Genomic DNA, 25,879 nt, shown 5'->3' with positions numbered 1-25,879 from the left:
ATCTTTCAAAAATCAGCTTTTTAGCACCAGAACAACAAAGGAATGCTGAAAAAATAAGGATAAGGCAGGGAAAAACTTGATAAAATAACTTCAAACCTCACAAGCACTTTAAATTGAACAGAAGTTTTAATAAACACTTAGTTTAACTTACATTCCAACAAACTCTTTTTGGCAATGAAGGGACTTGATAGTGCTATGAGATCTCTACAGTTTGTTACCTTTCTAGATCATTTAACACCAGTTATAGTTATGCTAATAAAATAAACATTCAGTCCTTATAAAACACAGTAAAATTATGATGACACATATTGGGCACCATTACAAAAATTGCTGACACAAATCAACTGAAGTACAAACAGTGGTTGCAAGTGGTTAGAAGGTACATTTACAGGGAGAAGTTAGGTTCAGCAACAACGTCTACAAAGCACCAGTTAGATAAACTCAATCAGTTGGCAAAGTAAGTATAACAAACTTCAAACATCTGATTGTCTTTTATCACTTACCTTGTAACTCCCTTGCGCTCTGCTAGAGAGAGAGAGAGAGGGGGAAGGAAGGAAGGAATGATGAGAGAGTGTGGGGTAAGTGAGGTATAAGGCACAAAAAGAGGGTCGAGCAGTAGAAAGAAGATGCATTTAAATTACCCCAGAAACCAGCAATAGGCTCTGTGTAATTAGCCTAGGTTACCCCCCCCCCCCCAAAAGATCAGCAAAACAATTAGAATGCAGGAGTGCAGCCCTGGAAAAATACTGGCTCAGAACTGAAACTGGTTACACAAGAAGAGAAATAAACTTAAGGAAGGGAAGATATTAGGCTGCTAAAAACATAGAACTGAGCCCAGTTAAAGGGGAAAATACCAATGGGACTGGTGTGGTCTAATAAAATGGAGCTGCCATAGTGGATAAAGATCATTGTTTTAGGCTGCCATAATATTTACAATTTACATAAAAATATATACAGACCAGTGTTCAAACTGCAAACTTCATTGTTACATATCTATTTGCTTGCAGGGACACAAACACACTAAAGAGACAGTTGAGTGCACTGAGTTACTTTTGGACAAATCTTCAGAGTGTTGGAGTGTTTATTGTACTCTTGCCAGCATGACTATTCTGGATATTGTCTGATAGTCTAAGGCTAGTAGAGAATAACCCAGTTCCACTGTTCCTTCCTTATGGAGCTGCCTTTTACATTGTTTTGTTTGGGATTCCTTGGTGGGGAATAGCCATTGGTGAATTTCTGGCAGTACTAACATAAGCAATCTTAGGATATTGAACCCATCCAAGTGCACATGACCATATATTCTAGGTTTGGTCTCTTCTTTGTCATTTCATCTTCTCCACCTTCCTGCAGAAAGGTCTTAACTGAACATGTTTACCTGAATGTGGGAATAGCCTAGGCTTTGATAAGTGGATGTGCTACTTCTTCCTTTAGGTACATTAGCATCCTATCTGGAGGCTGAATAAGGCTCTAGGGAGTTCTTAACCTTACTCTTTCCTCTTTACAACACCTTGGTGCCAGGTCCAAGTAAGAGACCAAGGTTTTTCAGAGATTTTCCAGAACCTAGGTAGACCTTGCTCCTGTGGTCCTCCTGTCCACCTGTGGTAGTGGTTCTTGGAATGGGGGGAATTCCACTTTGAAGCCCCCCTGACCTCAATGGTGCTGTAAATGGTGCCTCCATCCCCCATATGGAGGAGGGGGTTCTTTAGGATGGCCTTTCTTGGAGCAGTAGAGGTTTGTTATTCAGCATTATGGTGGGTGTGAGCCAAGGTTTGCCCCCATCCCCAGACTTTATACAAGGATGTTTGTCCATCATGGACGATTATGACTTTTATGTTGTGTTGTCACAGCAGTTCTCATTTTTTGGATGATAGTCTGCACCATGTCTGTTAGGACTACCTGCCCCATTTCTTCATAGAGGGAGGCAACCCTTCAGGCTGGTTCATATTTAGATCTTGGGAGAACACTCTTCAGTTGGCTTCCTGTTTATTCATTGGGGAGTCACAAACACCTCTTCATCCTGCTCAAGAGGTTTTGAAGTGGTTTGGGCCCTGCACTGAGGTTCCCATTCCTAGTGCTTCTGCACTTTGCTTCACTTCATGGGTGGAATTTATAGCCATTGTCTTCAATGAGGCCATGTAGCAGGGTATAGCATGGCTTTGCATTTGAATGGCTGTGGGAATCCACTTCTGTGGGCATAATGAGGTTTGTGAGTTTCCCATTTTATGGCAGAGACTTGGTTTGTTTTTGCTTTTTGACCAGCACTACTGGGCATAATGAGGTTTGTGAGTTTCCCATTTTATAGCAGAGACTTGGTTTGTTTTTGCTTTTTGACCAACACTACTATCTCCTTTCTTCAAACAAACAGATCAACTGCTGATGCCATTTCAGTGACACTTCACCTCACATTGGAGCATCTTGAAGAGAAGAGCAACTATGCCAGGCTGTTGTTCATAGATTTTAACTCAACATTCAATACTGTGATTCCAGTGCAACTTATACAAAAGCTAATCAACTTTGGCATAAACTGGAACTGGATGCTTGATTTCCTGACAAAGACCACAAAGGACCTGTGCTGGTAACAACACTTCAGGGAGTATTGCAATCAGCACTGGAGTATCCCAGGATTGTGTGCTGAGTCCTCTACTGTTCGCAATCCTTACCCATGACTGCTCTGCAAAAGCTAGCAACAACCACATCATCAAATTCGCAGATGACACCACAGTGGTGGGACTAATAAGTGGTGATGACATGAGTGGGTATAAGAATGAGGTCAACTCCCTGATTGGTGCATTAACAACAATTTGGACCTGAACATCAATAAAACAAAATAAATTATTATTGACTTCAAAAAGAGCTCTGCCATGCACCTACCCCTTAAGATCAATGGTGAAGAAGTGGCGAGAGTCCAAACTACAATGTTCCTGGGGGTACATATATCAGAGGATCTTTCTTGGAGTACAAACACAGGCCAGCTAATTAAAAAAGCCCACCAATGACTACACTTCCTAAGAAGGCTGAGAAAAGCAAAGCTCTCTATGAATGCTCTAAATACCTTCTACAGAGGAGCCACTAAGAACATTATCACCAGCAACTGCACTCTGTGGTCCAGTAACAGCACAATGGCGAAAGGAAGAAGCTGCAAAGGAATAATAAGAACAGTAAAAAAGATCATGGGTACTAGTATTCTTACCCTACAGGAGCTCTTTGAAATGAGATGTAAAAAGAGGTCCCACAAAATACTGAGTGACACGTCTCATCCAGCGTATGGTTGGTTCAGTAAACTTGCTTCTGGTAGAAGGTTACAGAGTATCCACTGCAGGACCTCCAGATTCATGAACAGTTCATATCCAACTGCAGTAAGACTCATTAATGCAGACGTACATCCGGATGTATCAGAACTATAATAGATTGTTACACTCTCATTCTTTTTCTTTTTTGTCCATACAGTAATTCTGTTTATTTATTGCACACTAAAATTAATGTATTCTCATTCAAGTGCAATTCCAGTCACTTTCTTATGTGCAGTATCACCCAGTCTCACCTCTATGTATACTGTACTTTTCATGTGTTAATCATCTAGTAGTCAGTGTTGTCCAGTATATATAAGTAGTGCACAAGCATGTGCATCAGCTACCTAGATATTTACTTCTGTACTATAATTATTGTTTATTCGTTAATACCTGTCATGTCTGTGTTTTTGTGTTTGTTTTCTCTGGTAAAGGAGCTGACACTCGAAATTTTGTTTAGATAGCACTTGTGTTTCCTAAATGACAATAAAGTTTCTTTGAATTCTTTGAATCTTCACCCAACCTCAGATGCTCACTGCAGAAGGAGGAAACAGCTGCTGCCTTCTAGTGTTTATGAGAGCTTGGTTCTGGTGTCTGGGATGTTGTGGGCACTCTTTATTGAGACTTTACTCATGGGCTGTGACATGTCCTGCCCTGTTCCTTGACGGGGAGCTGGGTGGAGATTCATCTCCAGATAGTCGGTCTTTGATGAAGACTACTTCAGCATCTGTGTGGAAAATCTTTCTGATTTGGGGATCTTGAACTGCTTTTTTAATAGGCTTTAGTGCCTGCCTATTGTAGAGTCATTTGGCCATTTGGTATGGGAGGTAACCAGAGTGTAGTCATCTTGTCTGCTGGCTCCACCTCCTCTTGATGTCTCAAATGTCAGCGTGCTTGCTGGGAAGGGGGTATGGGGCCCACCTTTCTCTTCTGTCAATAACAGAAAATCTTTTTCTTGTATGACACATTATTTTCTAATTTCCTTGCAGAAGGTAAGGATGGAGAAGAAGATAGTGATGGGGCCCTCACTGCTGATGGTGTTGTGACCTTTCTGGAGGTATTGTTGTCTACTTGTCAGAAACTTGAGAGTGGGAAGTTGGTAATTCCATTCCCCTGGATCGGGAAGTAGACCGTGATTTGATCCACTGCAGTTGGTTGCTGACATCAGTGCTTGCCATATCTACCCTATTTATGCTGATTGCTGCAGGTTTTTAGGTCCATGTCACTCCTTTCAAAGGCAGTCTTTCTAGTCTCCATCCATGAATTTCATCTATTTGATTAGGTACACCCTAATAGTTAGCCTTCTTTCTTCTCCTTTTGTGATTCTCCACTCCTTCTGCCTGGGCTGTTTGACTGCTCAGGAATCAGCCTAATCATGGGACCCATCGTGGATAGTCCTCATTGTTTTTTTCCTTTTTTTCTTCTGCTCCCTACTGACCATCAGACCCTTTTGTTCATTCACTATACAGAACTGACCAAGAGGGGCCATCATTAAGACCGACATTAGAAGTGGTTATATATGTTTGCCTGGTGTCACCCTAATCCTAGTGTGTATATATAAACAGCACACTCGGGGTGCGATGTACAATGGGTATCAGCAAGGGTATGTCCCCAAGTAACGCATCTCCTCAAGATGGCCCTGCCCTACCCATGAAGCCAGTGCTCTAGTATGGCACTCATCCCCAGTGTTAGACATATCAACTATATTCTTACATATCAATTGATCTTTGAAGAAGATTAACATTGATAGTTTAGAAATAATTTCCTTCCTGCTTATTTTCTTTTTAAGCTGGAAGTGTACAGTTATTGGTCACTTTTAGCAGTAAACTGGCAAACATATATTTTTCAGTGACTTCTTAGTAACAGATGTACCATATTGCCACTGATGTCGAGTTACATGTGGGTACTTGATGCTGAGAAGAGAGCAAACTGGCAGGTACAAGAGCAAGTGTGGTTATGTAGTCTGTATGACTTAATGGGATGCATCAGTATGGGACCTGTATCTTCCCCAAGTGTAGGGATTCCTAGACAAATTTGCCAGATGTGGATTGGTGGCGAGGATAATCTCAACCATTGGACCATTAGAGGCATCATTTTCATAGGTCAGAAAGTGAAATTACCTATTTCTTATACAAGTTTTAGGAGAGCTTCTGCAGTGTCATTTCAAGACAGTGGAACAGCAGCTTATTTTATACATCACCCTGATTCTTTTTGTTCAAAAATTTCTGCCAAACACAGCAAAAAAAAAAAAAAAAAAAAGGCTTGAGTGGCACTTTTGGCTCTGTTTTGGCCCAGATAATACACTTCACACTCAAAAAGGTGTTCTCTTTCGCTACTGCTTAGGTAAGCTTTCTTTTTTAAAGTTTCATTTCATGTTTATTTAAGCACTTTGCAAAAATGCAAATATATAGGAATGATAAGTAAAGTAACATTTGCAAAAATAAACGATCTTTATCTAGTTGTGTCATCAACTGAGAAATTTATAAATCTGGTAATATATGTCATACATGAAAACTAATAAATACCCAAACAATTGATTTTTCAAGACTTTGAGGACAATAACAGTCTTCTGCACAAAGAAATGTACAACAGTCCAAGCCCTATTCAGCAAGGTAAAGTTAAAAAAACAAGCACAAAGTGATCATATAAGTAGTCCGAGATAAAGGATAACCAGTTAGCTGTAATAAACAGACATCCAATTCATCAGTGTTACATTATTGTCAAAACAAGTCACATTTGCACCTCCAGGTTGAACTAGAAGGTAAGCCCAGCAAATAGATCCACCATCCAGATTTGCATTTTAAGAAAAATGGTAGCGTAGCAGGTAACAGAGAGACACGAAATACAAAGATCATCTGACAACTGCTAACAATCCAAGTTCAGCATTCTGAATAGGCCAGTTTAATTGTGCTTTTGGGAGATAATCAGTAGCCTAAATTATACAAATGGCAGGTCATCAAAAATTCAACAATGGGAAAAAAGCAACATTGTTACACAACTTGCAGGAACAAACCCAGATATCGTACAGCATTTCAGAAGAAGTTTCAGTTAAATCCAAGTTCAAGCAAAATACACTGTTAACATTCAAGCCTTGGACACCTGGCTGTGTGGGATAGAACAAAATAAAGTGCTTAACAATTAACAAGTTCACCCAAGACTGATGACTAACTTTGGTGCTGCAGAAGAGTTGTACAATATGCAGCTTAGAGGCTGAGGGTATGCACTTCAGTCTTCCAAGCCACATTTGCGCATTGGAATTCATGGGGCTTATGTCAGTGATCACACTCAGAGTATAGCATAGCAGGCTCTTGCATAAGCAAGTGTCCATGTCAGCCACTGAAGGAAGGGTTAGGGTCATACCAGCAAAAACCCGATGTCTACCTGGATGATGCCCTGCTGTGATTGGTTCTTACTCCAAAGGGAATGAAAGGGCTGAATGAGCATCGGAGGACAGATGGTTGACACATGGCCGAGCAAAAATAGATAAATAGTCAAATACACACAAACACACACACACACACACACACACACACACACACACACACACGTGTGTATGTAAGGAAGTAATAATACAAAAAAAAAATCAGTCATGGAAAGTGGTAAGCTATTTAAATAATGTATTATTACAAATATCCTTGTTTTTCTCAGGCAGTCATCTGCCACAGTCCTGGACCAGTCCTCTGACAAAGAGGGCAATCTTTTTTATCTGGCATCTGATTCCCTACATTTAAAGATGTGGATGATGCTTTGAATCCTAAAAGAGGAATGATTTTTGTGCATGTTTTAGAACACTTTCCAGATGTAGGATTATCAGACGTCCGGCAAAAGTAGGACATATTCTCCTTTTTGCATTGTGTCCTCCATCTGGCAGGCATTGCCTAAAAGGCAAAAATGTCCGGCTTTCAGGACATTCAGGTGTATCATGTCAGAGTCAGCTCATCTCGTAGGACTGCAAAGTCAGTAGTCTGTCACGTAATCTGTATATGTGACGTGGCTGCTGATTAGTCTCATTACTCTCGCTTTCTCTTCCCGCACTTTAATTGCAAGGGAAGAGCGTGAGAGAGTGGAGAAACAGGAGTCAACCATCGTATTGGTGTTCATTCAAGGTAAGTACTTTTTTTTTCCTGGCAGGGCCAACCAGATACTTTTTTTATTTTTTCCCTGGCATGGTCAACCCGATACTAATACTATGTGTGAAACTTTTAAGGGCTGCTGATGACTTTTTTTTTTTAAATATGTATTATAACCTGTAAGGGTTTAACCAGATACTAGGGAGGCAATGTGTTTTGGCGGCTGCTGATTTTCTTTTTTTAATACACTGGCAGGATCAATGGAACCAGATGATTCTTGTGGTCTGTGTGTTTTTTGGGGTTGTTTATGATGACTTTCTTTTATACGGGCCAGTTGCAGTTAAGAAGTAAGATACTGCTCACAAGCAAAGTAAATTAAGTAGCAGAAGCAAAGCAAGAAAGTAAATAATAAAAAAAAAACATCTGCATCAAAGATTAGTAGGGTACTAGTAATGTCCTTCTGAATTATGTATGTATGTAAGTGGAAGTTCTTTTCTGCTATTTTACTATAAGATACTTGCAGTCAAGCACCTACATTAATGTATTAGCAAACTGCTAGCTTACTGTAATTACACATTGAAATGTTATTGTACAGCAGTCCAGGTGCCCCCTGTGTCAGTAAGCATCATGGTAGACCACCACAGAATACAAGCAGTTATACTGGCAGTTGTGTCTTAATGCAACTTTGTTTCCTGGTATTAATGAGAAAGTTATTATTACATTTATCCTAAACTTAAGAGCTGCCAAATTGTTACAGCATTTGTACAGTACAATATATTGTTTGTCATAAAATGAATATTAATTTATCTATTTAGTATATTATTTTTAACATCAATAGTTTTGATGTCAGTATGTTTGTTGGATGTATAAACTTTGTAATTTTTATACTATATATTTGATTTGAATGATTCAGGTGGTTTGCCATTTTGTACATCAGTTGTACAGACCTGTTTTTTATTTTCTAACTAATGCATTCATTCCTGTCATGTTTTAACAGTGGTTAGATAATTGTTTTCAACAATAGGCTTTATTCCAGTGCAAGTTTGTTTTATTAAATGTAGTTTTGTCATTACATTAATTTTTTTAATCATTTTTAAACATTGTTGAATGAACTAATTGTAATATGTGACATATGGTATAAAAGCACTTATAAGAGGAGTCTAATTCAGTTCTGATGAAGTCCCTTGTATGTTTGCATGGGACAAAAGTATATATGGAAACCTTTGAACACTAAACTGTTTTTTTTTTTGTTGTTTAAGCAATAAAACTGTTTTCTTCATGGTACCACTTTGTTGGTTATTTGCTCTTTTAACAACAAGTTTGTGCTGTGGTGTCCTTGAAACAGGTTGTGTTTTAGTGTTTTTACTGGTGTTACAGACAGCAGTGTGCAGATTGTAACTACCTCTGATTAGCTCTAATACAAGTTGTTCCATTATCAGGATGTTAAGGAATGTTATTTTTCAGAATTGTAGCTCCCTATCACCCACCACATTAAGGTATTTGCCACTTTCTGTTGTATAAATTAATGTAAAAAAAATTGAGACTTGTGAATGAAACAAAACAGCTAGAACTGCTTTCCTCTGTAGAGGAATGCAGTTTCACCAAAAATTGTAAAATATAGACAAAACAATTTTGGCAAGTGGCATGCATACTCCCCTCCACTCCTCACAGCCTCTTACGCAAGTACATAAATTCCATCATTGAAGAACCACAGAGAAATGGCAAATACCACTTTCACACAAAACACAACTGCTACAGCTTAGAATCACAAAATCAGTGCAGGCCCCACACCAAAGCATCCCAAACTACTTTAAAAAAAAAAAAAACTTCCTTTGCAGAATTCCTGAAATGAGAGTAGAAATTAGTCTCACTTGAGCAAATAGAGGCATGTTGTTTGACTACAGTTTCAATAGTGTTTTTGCTGTGGAATTAAATTAAATGAATTAAATGACACTGCCTACAATTTTTCTCAGCATGTCTAAACCATTAAATTAAAAATTGACTTCTAAAATAGTGTTTTTGCTGTGGAATTAAATTAAATGAATTAAAAGACACTGCCTACAAATTTTCCTCACCATTAAATTAAAAATTGACTTCTAAAATATGTTGTTGTTGTTTGTCTTTTGGCTTTTCCCGGTTAGGGGTCGCCACAGCGGAACTCCGGTCCGCTAATGGTTGGCAGTAGATTTTCATGAATGCCGAGGTGCCAGCTCGACGTCCAACCTTCAACGAAGGCACACCCACTTACGCATGTCTTTCGAATGCCACCCAACCGCAGGGAGGACATGCAGACTCCACACAGAAGGCACTCCCAGCACTCCAGCCAAGAATTGAACAGGAGAACCTCTTGCTGTGAGGCAACAATGCTACCGCTGCACCACCACGGCTTATATACCAATGGAAATTTTAGAATAAGATCACATACACAACCCCTATAAATGGTTCAGTCCATAATGCATGTAATGAAGGGTCTGATATCATATGTATGCAGGATGATAGCAGATGAAAACAAACTTAGTCTTGAGATAAATATATTTGGGGCCTTTTATATGCGACTAACTTCCCACCCATGAAAATAAAGTATGTGACTTCATATTAGAAATATTAAATGTAAGCATGAAAGCTGTACAGTATTTCAAAATCCCATAAAATGTTACAATGCCATCAGCTATTACATGAAAAAGGAAGGAAGTGGTTCTTAATCTGGCTGATGCATTTCATCTTGGGTTTAGTGAAGTTCTGCAATCATTCTGAATTATTTGTAGCAGCACTACACCATCTTTCATAAGCAGAGTAAGATGCATTCTCCTTTGTCCTCCTTTATCACGGCTTTGTCCTCCTGTATGACCTCCAGTGTCCTCCTTTGGGTTCGCAGGTATCTGGTAACCCTGTCCAGACATAAGAAAACTTTGTTGTAGAGAATCTTATTTTTTTTAAATGGAAGAGGTCTTCTCATTGGTACAAGGCCATGATCACATACTGATTCAGGTTCATCTTCCACAGACCCTGCAAAAATCTCCCTCAGCTGCTCTGTAATGGCCTTTTTGTTCATTATGTTACCAGTATACTTTCATTGAGACTCTATTGATTTATATTCCCTCTTTCAAGTTATTCTTCAATGTTTTGCTTATCTACCCTCTGAAAAGCCTCTTGGTGCCTCCTTAGGACTGGCACTTTGTTCTGGTAACCTTGAAAAGCCTCTCTTTGAGCAAATGCATATATTACCTTTGACATCACCAACATACACAATTCTGTTGTTTGCCTCCATGTTGCTGAGGAGGGTTTTAGTGTTGCAAGCTCTTAAGTGCTGTGAACTGTACACCTTTTTTTCATTAAGACAGCATGTACGTTTTTACAGATGCATTCTTCATGACCTAGGTGTTGACCAGAATTAAGATATAGTTTATGAATCTTTTATAATAACAGTATAAAGAAAATTAATTTTGCATAACAGGGATTCCAATATGCAATTGTTGCATATTTCTAGAACTAAAAAAAAAAAGAAAAAAAATCAGAAAATCTAGTCATCTCTTTCTCACGTTTGCAGGTCAAAGGTTGGTTTCTGCTATAGGAAAACAAACCCTTTCCAAGTTGATGAGTGCTTGTATTGGATTCTGTTAGTTTCATAGCTAGACTTGTTCAAGGAGTCATTACAACTCCTTCCAGGTGCAGAGCAGTGGTGTCAGCTTCTGCTGTATTTTCTTTTCCAGAAGAGCAAGATCCCTAGTGATTTGTAGAGCTGCTGTTTGGTCCTTGAGACATAGATTTATCTTTTATTTTATTTATTTATTTTTGTTTATTGGAAAAGTCCAACTGGGATAAGTCCCTTTTTCAGTGGAGATCTTGCATGTGTATATACATCATTCATTAGAAGTAGACAAAGGGCTGTATATAGTATAGAGAAATAACATTGCAAAAGTTACTGTAACATTGCCTGCAGTTTATAGCAATTAAAATAAATAAGAAGAAGCAGCTTAAATATGAAATATTACAAAGGTGGGAAGGTAACTGTGGTGGTGGTGCTGCGGTAGTGTTGTTGCCTCACAGTTGTCCTGTTCGATTCTCAGCTAAAGCGTCTTCTGTGTGGAGACATGCGTGAATGGGCGTACCTTCGTTGAAGGTTGTGCATCAGGGCTGGCAACTCGGCACGTAAAAAATCTACTGCCAATCATTAGCAGACTGGAGTTCCGCTGTGGTGACCCCTAACCGGGAAGAGCCGAAAGACACAACAATAACAAAGGTGGGAAGGTGGTTGATTATACATATACTACTATATGTTAGTAGTAGTGCAACTAGGAATGTTGTATTACATTTAAAATGAGAAGTAAAGAAATTAAGAAAGTGAGAATGGTCGAGGACTACTTGAACTTGTTTTAAGGGGTATTAAAGAGACTAGCCATTGTCATTTAGAGCCTGAGATTGGTCTAATTTATGTATTTACTGAGCATCGTTCTGGCACAAAAGAGAAAAGAGGAAGTGGAAAAATGAGTATTTGGACAAAAGGTAGCAGGTGGGGCTGCAAACATTATTCTACATTTGTAGAGTATTACAGGTACTTACAAGTTCAATGTCGTTTCCAAACCTAGATGTAATATTTGCTACTTTTCCCCAGTGGTTAATTGCTGGAGTCGTAATAGCTTTTGGATTCATAGCTTCATATTCCATTCACCAAACACCATGAAGACAAGATCATTGAAATATCATAGTACAGTTATGTGAAATACTTGATATAACTCTAAGCGAATGAAGTATTTCTTCACATTAACATCACAGCCTTCTTTTCCTTTTTATCTTCCTTTCCACACAGGACTATTTCATCTTTTATTAGTACAGATGCAGTGTGGTATAAGAATCTGACCAGCAGTAAGAATTTTGTTTGGCCTGTGCTTCCCTATCATGGCCATACTGTGGATTAGCATTTTACCAGAAGAAGACCTATATTCAGGATAACAAGATATGATGGCTGCTGTATGACTGATGACCTCTCAACTGTCCCTGATCTAGACTCAGATTTTAGGTCTGTCTCGCTTAATCCCTCTTAAAACTAGTGACTGCTGAAGAAAAGGTGGTGAATTGCCCTTAATAAATAATGATAATAATTCAGAGTTATAGACGTTTTACGTCAGAAAATCTATATTAATCCACATTGTCTTATTCTGCAAATGTTTCAAGTTAATAGTAAAAATATTTTTAAAATGTCCCTGATTATTTGAGGATTTGTCCCTGGTTCTGTTGAGATTGATCTCTGATCGGTTGAGAGCTATGTCTGCAGACTTAAAGTTGTCTTACTTGAATTCCCTCATCAGGACAGTTTGGTGGTGAAGTGTTTTCCCTTGAATGGATCTTAATTGTAAGATGGTAGGTGTGATGGTAATTGTATATCTGGTCACCCTGCAGTTGTTATTTTCCATACTAGCTATATTAGTGGAGTCTGTCTCTAAGATTACAGTAGTTCATTGATTTCTTTCAGAGAATGGTACATTGATTTTTTTCCAGAGAGCTTGTTTTTCTAAGTGCCACCATAGCTGGGAGAGGATTATCATATTTTCCCTGACTTATTGTAAGCTCATGTGGCTTCTCACTCCAGTCAGACAAGCCCATGATGGCTCTGAGCATTCTACCTACTTTATGCATCACTGTTTATGGAAGATTGTTTGCCAGTCCAACTCTTGCTGTTTACAACTGTACTTTCTTTCCTTTTTTTAACTCACAAGGTCAGAAGCCTTGGAAAATTGTCAAAAAAAATTGTTTTTCCAAATACTTTATTGGCAAAACAAAATGGACACTGGAATTGCTACTGTTTTGCAAAAGCACTTCTGCTGAACCAAGATACTTGATTTTTTTATGGGTTGATATCTGCTAGAACTTTCCATTTCTAAAGATTTTTTTTTCTTATTTTTGTGTGGGTGGAGGTAAAACTATGTTTTCTGTTAGTTTTCAGGTAAAAAAAAAAGTTACCTCAGAAACTGAAATTCTGAATCAGTATCTTTTTCTTTTGACATTTATACCTGTTCATGGATATGCAGGGAGAAGCATTAATCAGTTTCTCCCCACCCTGCCCATTATAGCCCCAAATATCACCACATGGGGATTAACCATTCAGTATTCCAAGTTATTTTCTGCAGTAATACAAATGGAGTCAGGCTCCAGGTGTTTCTCAGCCACAGATGGTCATTTTTTTCCTGGTTTTGCTGTAGTCCACGTAGCTTGCTAGTCCCTACCAGAGGATACTCCTAAAGAAGAAAGCCCCTCTTTCTTTCCACCAGAATAAAAGAGCTATATTTTTGCCTTGCAGTCCTATCCATCCTGACTGTCTCTGGAAGTGGGTCCATTGCTGATATCTAGATAAAGAGCACTGTAGTTATGTCTAACTCTTCTATGCCATGAGGGCCATCCCATGTCTGTCAGTTGGTTTGCTGTAAAAGATTAACATGTATTAACCAGAATGCTATTTAGACTTATTGATTTCAGTATACTTATCATTAATTTATTTATTTGTGCTTCTTTATCTTAAACTGACAGATGCATCTCGAGCTCTCCCAGAGTTTTCAGAAATAGAGATATCTTCATTGCCTGATTCTGTAACTCTTGAAGATATTAAGTCTTTGCAAAATCTTTATCGGGAGCACTGTGAGGTAAGAAACCATAATTCCACATGTGTTACATACATGGGGATCTGGGCAATATTTTTATTCTTTGATGTATTTTCTCCTGACCATAAGATGTTCCATGTTATCAAGTCTTTACTGTTAGCTTAACTAAATGCTAGATATTCAGATAAACAGATTCAATACAGCAACAAATACCTAGCATTCTGGCATGAAGTATGTTTTGAATCTATACCACCATATCCTGGATAAATCCTAGTTTGCTATGTTTGCTGAACTGTGTGGATATATATAATTTGCCACTCATTTCTGTGTTATTTTACTATTCAGTTGTATGTCATTCATTTAATGTTCTCACTTGTACTGATTTTTACAACCTAAAGAATTTATTTTTCTTTTGAAGTACCAATTACGTAAATGCAGTAAATAATGTACGTACTTTGTGTGAATACACATGTTGACAGTCATTTGAAAGTGTCATAGCTTTTTACTGCTTGGCCACAGTTTTATTTGGATGAGTAAAATGAAAATAAAAATCTATAAAATAATGTGCATATATGTTTAGATATTGGGAGCTGAATTCAGAAAGGTTACCTCAAGGTGCAAGCCTAACATACACCTTGAGGTAACCATTTCCAATTTAGGGACAACTCTACTGTACTACTGCATCAATTTGTGGTGCAGCTCCATGATGGGTTGTCTCTGCAGCTGACTACTAATGCTAATGAAGCATTTGGGGAGGTCTGTACTAATTAGCCATGATGTTCTTATGTTCCTATGTTGCAGTATTCTTAGTGTGGATTCCCCACCTCAGGCGACCCGAATGTCGGCTCCTATACAAAAGCTTAAACCTGGCTGCTGTAGGTGTGTGGGACGTCACACATAGGGCCATAAACCAGGGACCTTAAATGTGACATCTGCACATACAGACCTCAGAACTTTTCAGCCGCAGTCGACCATGACATCGATTGCTTCACTCCTTTACTTGAAGACGTCTAAAGCTAAGTAACCTGTTGGGGATTTTGACTTTTTTTTTGCTTGAGTTTGGTTTGCTGTACTTACCGTTAGCTGATGTCAACTAAGAAGGGTAAATGCCGATGAGGGTGCCAGATTCCACATAAGGATATGCACAACCACTGCTTTTTCTGCCTAGGCTGAGAGCACGACCATACTGCTTGCTCAATTTGTCAATCTTTTATACCCAAGACTCTCCGAAACAGTCTGGCCACTTTCAATCTATATTTAGAAAACCAGAGACTCAAAAATCTTGCACTCAGGATGGATCCTGAATCAGTGGCTCTGACGGAACCACTTAGGAAAAAGGCCAAGGTTTCCAGGCCTACTTCCTCTGCCTCTCCGCCATCAGATGTCCCGGCAGCTTCTGATTTAGTGATTGAGGGACATCCGATAAACCGTCTACTTCGACAACTTGCCTTGAGGAAACCACTTTGGAAGTAACGGGCCAGCACATCCACGGAGATAGCTCTGACGTCAGTCTCTACTGATGTCTAGGGGGGACCAGATATTGTCAGACTACCAACCAGGGTGCCATTGCTTGAAGTCCCTACTCTTTTCCAGGCCCCTGAATCCAAGCCTTCTCTGGAAACTACTCCTTTAAAAAGGAAGCAGAAAACAAAACACCAGACACCACCTTCTGAAGGAATCCCAGACTAGCAATCCTTCACCAACTCTTTGATGCAGGCCTTCATGGGTCTTCAGCCCATGGCCTTTTCCCCCTCCACCATTCCAGTGCTCAGTCCTAGGCCTGCCTCAGCCACTTCTCTCCCTCTGCCTACTGCCCATGAAGGGGAAGAAGAACAAGAGCCTTACTATTCATCCTCAGAGGAATCTATCTCCTATTCTTCTCAAATTGCCTCTCTATTGACTGTTATTCCCCAGATGAGGAATCCATAGAAGGGGACTCTCCACCAGAGGATATCACCTTTGGGGAGACCATCACTAAGATGAAAGAGTACTTTAAATGGGACACTTTCCAAATGACTGAAACACAAAGGAGATACTTAATTCAAAGTGGAATCTCCCTCGCTTTCAGCCATCCCACCAGTCATTCCTGCCTACCTTGATGCATTCACTTCAGCATCAAAGAACCCAGACTCACAACCACCTGCCCCAAAGACACCAGACTGATTCTATAAAGTTCCAGATGAGCAAAAATTCCTAGTTAAACTATCCCTGGCAGAGCCTGCTGTAATTGCTATATCTCCTGACAAGCAGTCAACACTGATTCCTTCAGCATCTCTTCTGCCTACGGACAAAGATAGCAAAAGCATGGACAGAATAGGAAAGAATGTTTATACCTCCTCCACACTTGCCTTCAGAGCTATCAACTATCAAACCCATATGATAAAATATGTCTTAGACCAAGTATCAAAAGCCTCTACTTTCCTGTCATCCACCCCTGGCTGCCATACCAAAACTGAGATAGCATCTAAACTGTCCCTGGCTTCTCAGTTAGCCAGACATTCCATTAGATGCAGTTGTGATGCAGCAGAGGCCTCAGCACAGTCCACAGCTTCTGCATCAATACTTCACAGATATTCTTGGCTATGCCTCCAACCCGTACCAGAGGATTTAATGTCTAAAATCCTAGACGCCCCACTAGACCACAACCTCCTGTTTGGTAAGCAGTCTGCTGACCTTTTCAAAAACCTGCAGGAGAAAAATGAAGAGCTTCAAGACATCAAGTACTTACTAGTGTCCCCCATCCCTAAATACTACAGAAATTACCCAGCTAAGACCACCTTTGTCAGGAGCCCCCCCCCCCTCACGCTACCCCTTCCTCTTCTAAGCATAGGAGAGGAACCAGGAGGCAAACCACCTCCAGACCAGTTGCTCACAACCTACTGAAAGACAGCCCCTTTCAGGATAGAACTGGACCCAACAACGTGTGACTGCCTTGCTCACCTTCCCTTGTCAGCCCACCTCTCCCACTGCCTCCCCATTTGGAAATCCATCACATCGGACCACTGGGTGCTGGCAATAATACAAAATGGATATTTCCTTTCTTAGAAGGAAAAGCCCCCTCCAAGGGGCATTCCTTTTCCCCCAAAAAATCAACTGCATCTCATTCCTCATATACTGCAAGACTGTCTGATCTTAGGAACTATAGAACCTGTCCGTCGAGGACAGGAAGGAAAAGGTTTCTACTCAAGACTATTTCTGGTCCCCAAAAAAGATGGGCCTTGGAGACCAGTACTAGATCTGTCATTTCTAAACCTATTCCTAAAAGTTCCATCATTCAGAATGCTATCCCTTCAAACTCTACTCCCACTACTGATAGTCCAGGCATTTATGGCCAGACTAGTCCTAAAGGAAGCATACCTCCATATCCCAGTAAAACCCTCCCACAGAAAATTCTTGCGTTTCACTGGGCCCTGGTCTTACTTTCAATTTACAGCATTGCCCTTTGGTTTATGTACTGCACCCAGGGTATTTACAAAATGCCTAACACCAGCTATAGCCTTTTGCAGAAACAAAGATGTCCAAATTTATCCTTACCTAGATGACATCCTAATTGTAGCAGAAACAGAGGACACTCTTCTAAACCATCTGAGGTTCACCACTTCCCTGCTTCAAAGCCTGGGATTCATCCTCAACATCCAAAAATCATCCTTAACCCCCCCAGCAGGACAAAATCTTTCTGGGCTGCAGGATCAGAACGGACCTGATGCAGGCTTTCCTCCCTCAGGGCAAAGTTCTTTCTCTAACTACTCACTTCCAAAGCCTATTAGAGATTCAGCAGATATCTGCAAGATGATTCTTGCAAATCCTGGGGCTAATGGCAGCCACCATCCCTATGCTGCCTCTAGCCAGAATGCACATGCGAAAACTGCAGTGGTACTTGAAAAATGTGTGTTCTCAACACCAACATCTCCTAGAGTGCCATATTACACTCCTGTTCTGCCTCAAAGCAGAACTAAGGTGGTGGATCCAACATAGGTTCATAGGTAGGTACTAGGCTATCTGCCTGAAGGCATTTATATGCCTATCTGGAATTGTGTTGGCTTTCGCTGCCCCCTTAAATTAGTTCCCTGTGCCTCTGTCCAGCAGAGCCATTGAAGTGATCCCCGGGGTAAACTTTCTATTTCCAATCGACTCATCAAGGTTTCTCTTGAAGAGTGTTAGCAAGGAGCTCTGCCTAATGTAGATTGGAATCTTGTTCCAGAGCATGGGAAGTCTCTGGGACAGGAATCTATTCCTCCAGCATGTTCTATTTATTGTTGTGATGAGGTTTAGATCTCTAGAGCGTGTGGCTCGAGGGGATATGGTTTTCTTTAGGTGGAGCATGTCCATCAATTCTGGGTTGGACATGGCCTTGTATGTCAGGCATAGATCACCTCTGAGTAGGCGGTATGCAACCGAGTACAGCTGGAGTTTCTTCAGTTGACCTGCATAGGGCATCTGTTAGAGGCCACTGATCCTCTTGGTCAGGTACTTCTGTACATCCCAAATGGGGCATTGTACTCTATGATGGGTCTGATGAGTGATGCGTAGAGGGGCACAATGACCTCTTTTGATCTGGATGCAAACCCTTTTGTGATTAGGTTGGCCACATAGAAAGATTTCCTAACCACTTTGGCAATGTGATTATCAAAGGAGAGATTACTGTCTACTTGGGTACCCAGATCCCTTATTATGTCTTCCGTATTTAGGGGGCTACCACCTATGTGGTAGTTTGTGGGTACTTTGTTTTTTCCAAAAGGGATGACTATGCACTTTTTGGCATTTAGCTTGAGGCTATGGTTTTGACAACAGGTATCTGTCTCAGTGAGACCCTTTTGGAGGATGTCTGTGTCAGCCGGAGAGTCATTTATAGCCCCTAGTTTGCAGTCGCCTGCGAACTTGGTCAGCCATAGACCTCCTGCGCTTGCCATAGACCTCCTGCGCTTGCCTGTACCTCTTAGAAGTATATGCCTAACAGGAGGGTCCCTAGGACTGAGCCCTCGGGAACACCACTTGTAAGTGCTTTAGAGTCAGACCTAGCTCCCGCAACTCTTACCATGTGGGTTCTGTCCATGAGCCAGTTGGCAACCCATCTCATGATGTAGGGGTTTATGTTCAGGCTGGTGAGCTTTTCTATAATACCAGAATGGGGAATGGTGTTGAAGGCCTTTGCGAGGTCTAGGTAGGCTGTGTGGACCACCTTTCCCTCATCTATAGCCTTGGTAACTGTCTCAAAGAAGTCCACCAGGTTTAGGAGGCATGATCTGCCCTTAACAAAGCCAAAATGGGTAGGGTCCAGTGTTTTGAGGTTCCCAATGTTTCTTTTAATGAGATCCATTATGATGCGCTCCATAGCCTTGCAGACCAAGCTAGACAGGCTTATAGGATGATAGTTCCTGGGGTCTTTTGTGGCTCCACCTTTGTGGAGCAGAATAACTGTTGCTGTGTGCCACTCTATGGGCACATAGCCTGTGGAGAGGCTGAGTTTGAATAGTGTGTTTAGGCAAGGGGTTAGTTCATCTTTGAGCTCATGTAGGACGCAGCCTGGGACACCGTCCAGTCCCATTGATGCTGTATTTTTGGCTTTAGAGAGGACTGTTTTAACCTGAGTGTCTGTGATTTCAGGGGCACTACATTCTTCTGCTATGGTTATGGGCCCTTTTGGGGGTGAGAGGGGGGGTGATATTTGCACTGAACCTGTCTGCCAGGATGTTGGCGATATTGGTCGGTTCAGTGTGTTTTGTGCCATTCTGCACTAACTCTGAGCAGATCAGAGAATTGCCACTTAGATTCTTGACATAGCTAAAGAATGCCATGTGGTTATATTTGGAGTCCTTGGCAATTTTTCTTTCAAAGCCTTGGATGATTTTATGAGGGATCATAGTTACTTGCTGATACTGATCAGGGATGTCTTACCTTCTTGGGATTTTACTCTTTTCTGTACTAGGTTCCTCCTTCTGTTGTATAGCTTGTCTATGGCAGGGGTCCACCAGACTGGTTTCCTTTTCTTGGAGGAGTGAGTCTTGGTTTTGCTTTGGATAGCATGATCCATGCATTCTTGTAGGTGCCCATAGAGTGCATTAGTAAAGGATTTTGAAGCTTGGACAACATTATCCTTTAGCATGGGGGCTTTGAAACTTTCCACCTCAGTCTTAAGTAAGTTGAAGTTTGCTTTGAAAAGTTTTTCACGGTGGTTTCTATGACTGGGGTGGGGGCGGAATGTGGATATCTAGAGTGATTAGTTTATGGTCCAATCTAACCAGTGAGGGGTTGACCTCCGATGTGGAACAACCGGTCGCCCATATTGGTGATGACCAGGTCCAATATGGTGTCACCTCTGGTGGGGGTGTTGACCAGTTGATCCAGGGAGTTTGAGTTTATAAATTCTAGGAAATGTTGGGCAAGGGAGTTGGTATTTTAGTAGTTCTCCCAGTTAATGTTTGGGTAATTAAAATCACCCAAAATTAGGGTGTTTGATAGGACCTTTATGTTTCCCAGTGTTTCCAGAAATGTGGAATGGGGGTCCTGGAACATGGTGAGTGATCTGTAGAAAGCTACAATTTGAATTGCAGTTTTGCCCATTGTTAGTTGCACGTGGATGATCTCTGAAGCATCATGCTGTGTCACTAACCTGGAGGTGTGGGTATCCTTGAAGAATATGGATACACCCCTGAATTTTGTATTTCGGTCTGGGTTTTGTGGCCGAAATGTATGGTATGAGTTGTAGCCTGGTAGTGCTGGAGTGCTCTCTGGAGCCTTAAACCAGGTTTCTGTTACTGCACATACATCGATTTTCTCCATACTGAGGTGTGCCTTGAGTATGTGCATTTTGAGGTTTAGACTTCTGGCATTAAGCAGCATTACCCTCAGTTTTTTGTTACTTGTGCTATTTACGGCGGTGGGTTTGTCTTTTGAGCCTTGCCTAAAAAAGGCCCTATGGGGGTGGCAAGAGCCTTGGCCAGTATTCAAAAGCCTAAGGGTGACAGGTGCAAGCCATCTCTAGCGAAGCAGTGTGGCTTGTCGAGCATGCCATCCCAGGCTGACAAACACTGGATCCCCTTTGAATGACACCAGAAGCTTAGCCAGTTGTTGAAATTGATCGTTTTGTCTTTATACAGTGGTATCATTCTTGGTGAGGGCAGGGTGCTATTCAAGGTCAGGGTCATACCAGACTGGGCTAAGTGATCAGAGAACTCTTCCATGTCTCTTTTCATGTAGTTCAGGGAGGTATGTCTCAGGTCATTCCCACCAACATGGACAATGACAGAGTTGTATTTGTACTTGTTTTGGAGTGACCTGAGTGCTTGTGTTATGTGACAGATCCTGGCACCTGACAGGCAGCTAACAGTAACCTTCTCCTTGTTCAGCCTAATGAGTGGGACGTCAGTGTGTCTATTACTAGTGTGTTGGATATGTTATTTTGCCTTAAGTGCTGTGATTGCATGGCACACTGTTTTTTTGAAGTATGTGTTTCATGGTTTGTGTTGGGGGGGTGGAGGTTGCTTGGGTGTCTGCTTTGGAGGTCTCTGTTCCTTTTGCAGATTTTTATTTAGAGCCTCAGAGTATGTTTTCGTGTATTTATGTGTGTTTTTTTGCCAGTGCTGGTTTCATAGGTCTATGTGAGACTGGTGGTGTGATGCAAGTAGTTTCCTTCAACTCTTGACTGTCTGGTCCAGTCTTGGGTTGAGAGAGCTTAGCCTCCAGTTTGGCTGTATAACTGCATCTCTCACATGTATTAGTGTTTGGTGGTAGGAGGAGAGGGTTGTCTGTGTACATGAGGCAGTTGTAACATTGTCTCAAAGTGCCCAGATTCACCAGTTGGACCAGAGAGTACACCTAAAAATGCCCTTTGGACATGCCTGGATAGGTACTGTGAACTGTTGTACTGATTGGCTGGTACGTCAAATGGAGAGCCTTGTCCTTTTCTACAGTATAGGGTGGTCTAGTGCTAAGGTTTATTAGTGCTTGCTATGAATTTTGAGCAAGTGCCAGGCTGAGAAGTGAATGGTTTGAGTGCTTAAGTTGAAAGTTTGTCTAGTTCCAAGGGAAAAAATTAAAGAGTAGACTTTGTGGAGCCAGGAATAGTTGTACCCTAGCTAACCGGCACTGCACAAAACCACGCAAATACTACTGAACCCAGAGCTTCCTCTCTAACAACCACCCCCAACCCAGCACATGCATACAGATGCATCAGACCTAGGGTGGGGGGGGGCTACCATGAAGGGCTTCATGGTACAAATGACCTGGCACCCTACCCTCCAAAAGAATTATGTCAATGTGAAGGAAATGACCGCAGTTCTTCTAGCCCTGAAAGCTTTCTTCCCTATCCTGCAACCGGGCCCTCTTCAAATCTTCACATACAACAGCACAGTCATGTGGTATCTCAACAAACAGGGAGAGACCAAGGCTTACCTCATCTGCTGGATAACATTGTAAATTTGGGACCTTGCTTCCAGAAACAACTTGTCCCTGCAGGCAACATACATCCCTTCTCAGGACAACAAACAAGCGGATATTCTCAGCAGAACATCCTCTCTACAACACGACTGGATGCTGAACAGGGACATTTTTCTAGACATTGTCCACCAGTGTGGCACACCTCAAGTAGATTTGTTTGCCTACCCCCAGAACAGACAATTGAGAAAGTTCTGCACCAAGGACCACTCTCAACTTGCCTGGAGAGTAGATGCCTTCAGCATTCCATGGAAGAGGCGGTTTCTATATGCATTTCCACCCTCCCCTCTCATTCATAAAGTCCTCCTGAAAATCAGGAGAGATGAACCAAAACTCTTGCTGGTGACTCCCTATTGGCCAAGGCAGCACTAGTTCCCCCAACTTCTCTCATTAGCCAAGGGCAGTCACCACAAGTTACCCCACAAGGTGGACCAACTCACGCAACAAAAGGGAACTGTAATTCACCTTCACCAACATATGTTAGGTCTAACACTCTGGGTGATAAACTTTTAATCCCTTTCAGACACCACTACTCAGAAAATGTGCTTTTAGTCCTGAGGGAGGCCAGGAAACCTACTACAAGGAGATCCTACTTATCAAAATGGGAACGATTCTGTAACTGGTGTCTGCATAAGGACAGGGATCCCTGTCAGGCATATCCCCCTTTAGTCCTTACTTATGTGTGTGAACTCATTAAGGGTGGTCTTTTGTACTCTTCAGTGAAAGTCCACCTATCAGCAATTTCAGCCTGTCTGCCATTAGAATCCCCTTTACCAGCCAGGCTAGATGTCAAATTATTCCTGAAAGGGGTATTACACATCAGGCCAACAAGAAAACCCATTTCACCCTCCTGGGACCTAAACTTCATTCTGGAAAAACTAACACTGGCCCCATTCAAATCAGTGCTGCTACACTCCAAATGTGTACATGGAAGACTGTACTGCTGGTAGCCCTTACCTCAGCTAGAAGAGTGTCAGAGTTACAATCTCTAATTGCCTGCTTTCCCTACACTACCTTCCCCAATGATAGGGTGACCCTACGACAAACCCTTCCTTCATGCCTAAAGTGGTCAATGAACTGTCCCTAAACCAATCCATTCACCTGCCCACTTTCTTCCCCTCTCCAGTCAGTGACAGTGAGAGGATACTCTATTTCCTGGATGTGCACACATAACTAAAGTTTTATCTAGACAAAACTAAATCCATCAGAAAATCAAACCAACTCTTTGTATCCTCCCACCGTAGGACCCTGGGCAAGGCAGTCTCCAAACAAACCATTTCCTATTAGATTAGAAACATTATTTGCATCTGCTACTCCCACCATGACAAGAACCTACCCCAGGGAGTAAGAGCTCATTCTGCCAGGGCCGTGGCAACCTCCAAAGCCGTCCTCAAAGGCCTGGACACAACCTCCATCCTGGAAGCGGCCACCTGGTCCACTCTTCACACTTTCACCAGGTACTACAAATTGAACCACGTTTCCAGAGCCCAGGCAGGGTTTGCTAGAGCAATCCTGCTAGGCTTTGTGGAATCAGGTACCTTTACCTCTGTGATTCCCTCCAACTATGCTGTGGTACACTCCCACATTAAGAATACTGCAACATAGGAATAGAAGTACATAGAATAGTTGTGTAAAATCTTACCATAACCATAGAAGTCCTTCTCTTCCATGTTGCAGTATTCATTCCCACCCACATATCCCTCTTTTACTATTGACCTGTCTAAAGGGCACTCTGAGGCACTCCCCTAGACTAGGGCCAGACTAGCCAGCATATGACACTTGCACCTCTTGTTGACATCACTTGTTACTTTCTGTTGAACTGTCCGACTGGACGTCCCACACACCTGCAGCAGCCAGGCTTAAGCTTTTGTATAGGAGCTGACGTTCAGATCGCCTGAGGTGGGGAATCCCACTGCAACAAGGAAGAGAAGGACATCTATGGTTATAGTAAGATTTTAAACAAACATTCTTTCTCTCCCCTTGAAAATGGTTGCAGTAAGGCATTTACACAGCCAAGCTATGCTTGAGGTAAGGTAAATATGCAACTGAGTGATGTTTGCAGTAAAGCATTTAAGCAGCCAAGTGATTCAGAGAATCGCTTAGCTGCATAAGTTATCTCTGCAGGGTGTGTAAATGTGCATGACCAAAAGTTCAGTTTCACCTGATCATGCGAGAAGTAAGTGTTAGGTAGTTTAATGGCTAGGTAGTGTTAGATATGTGTGTGCATGTGGCTGCATGTATGAGCCCCACACTCCCCTAGACTAATGAGCAATCCTGTAATGTTAGGTGAGGATAGCTCTTGATCTCTTTCTTTAAAGGCACTTAAAAACAAAACAGAAAATGTTTTGCAGCATGAAAGACATGAACTGCGGTACAGACACTAGACACCAGGGATACATATATCTGTCTGTATCATGCCTTAAAGGCACTTAAAAGGATTCAAACTATGTACATGAAGCACTTGGAACCAGATTGTTAGCTCTCTGCAACACCAACACCAGGATACTACAATGTATTACCTAAAGTCTTTGAAAAAAATTAAAGTAAAAGTGGAGGGGGGACTCAAACCCTGCACCACTGACACAGAAATCAGCTTGTCAAGCTGGAGTCTTAACCCTCTCCAATAACTGAGGAATTAGTGTAGCAGGGTATTATTTTACATAATAATAATAAGTATAAAACACTATAATGTCTGCCAGTATTCAGTGATTACGGCAGTCTGTAGGTTATGAGGGACAGTTGAGAGGGATGGAAATGTGTCTGTGCATGGGGGGACAAAGCCAGGTAGAACATTAGGTGATACCAGAGAACATGTTAAACAATTACTTGGGATTACTTAATAGTAACCACAGGTCTTGTATCACAATGCAGTTTACTATCAGTAAGAAGAGTGAAACTTTAATGCCTGGCATTATTGACTGATTGTAAAGATATGTGATTTATGAGGCCCAGAATATAACTAAGAAGAGACATTGGGGAAGTTCTGTCAGGGGGAAGTTCTGTCAGCTCAGGACCAGTTAAGAGGTATGTCTGTGTGCTTGAGATGGAGAGGAGGAATGTATGGATTGGGTTGGTGCCTGTGTCAGTGTGATGATGCATGGGCCGCCAGTGTTGATTACTGAAGGAAAAGTGCTGATTTGCATTTGAGGTAATAAAGGGCAATTTTCCCTCATTGTGGTTAAAGTGTTTCTGAATCATATTTTCCCACATTAAGGAAACTACCTATTGGCCACTGCCCTTACCATTGGTAATGGGATTCTTTCTGAATTCCAAGGTATGTGTATTTGTATCCAGCTATTTACTGAGATGTCTAGATACCATTGTATTATGCCAGTGCTGTCAAGTCTGCTGTTGTTGCCTGTTCATTCTGTTATTACTTATTTATTTATTTGTGCATTTATTTAACATTTGTTAACTGGGAAACTTGGAACAAAGCCAATTTTCAATGGAGGCCTGGGGAGAAACATTTCAGACGCATGTCTTTGTAATGTGGGAG

General features: G+C 41.3%; 1 protein-coding gene across 1 annotated transcript in view; it reads left to right on the top strand.

Annotated features, from left to right (window-relative positions):
- The window catches only part of RFX3 (regulatory factor X3), a 1,639,608-nt gene that overhangs the window by 1,271,662 nt on the left and 342,067 nt on the right, over positions 1–25,879 (top strand). Inside the window, exon 10 of the mRNA XM_044061098.1 lies at positions 13,880–13,992. Within this exon, the coding sequence (XP_043917033.1) occupies positions 13,880–13,992 (113 nt within the window). The remainder of the gene's footprint in view (positions 1–13,879; positions 13,993–25,879) is intronic.

This window comes from Protopterus annectens, chromosome 2.part0 (genome assembly GCF_019279795.1).
Source record: "Protopterus annectens isolate FY-2018-M chromosome 2.part0, PAN1.0, whole genome shotgun sequence".
In the NCBI taxonomy this organism is placed as follows: Eukaryota; Metazoa; Chordata; order Ceratodontiformes; family Protopteridae; genus Protopterus; species Protopterus annectens.
Note: the sequence above shows the minus strand (reverse complement) of the source record. Positions and strands in the feature narration are given on the sequence as shown.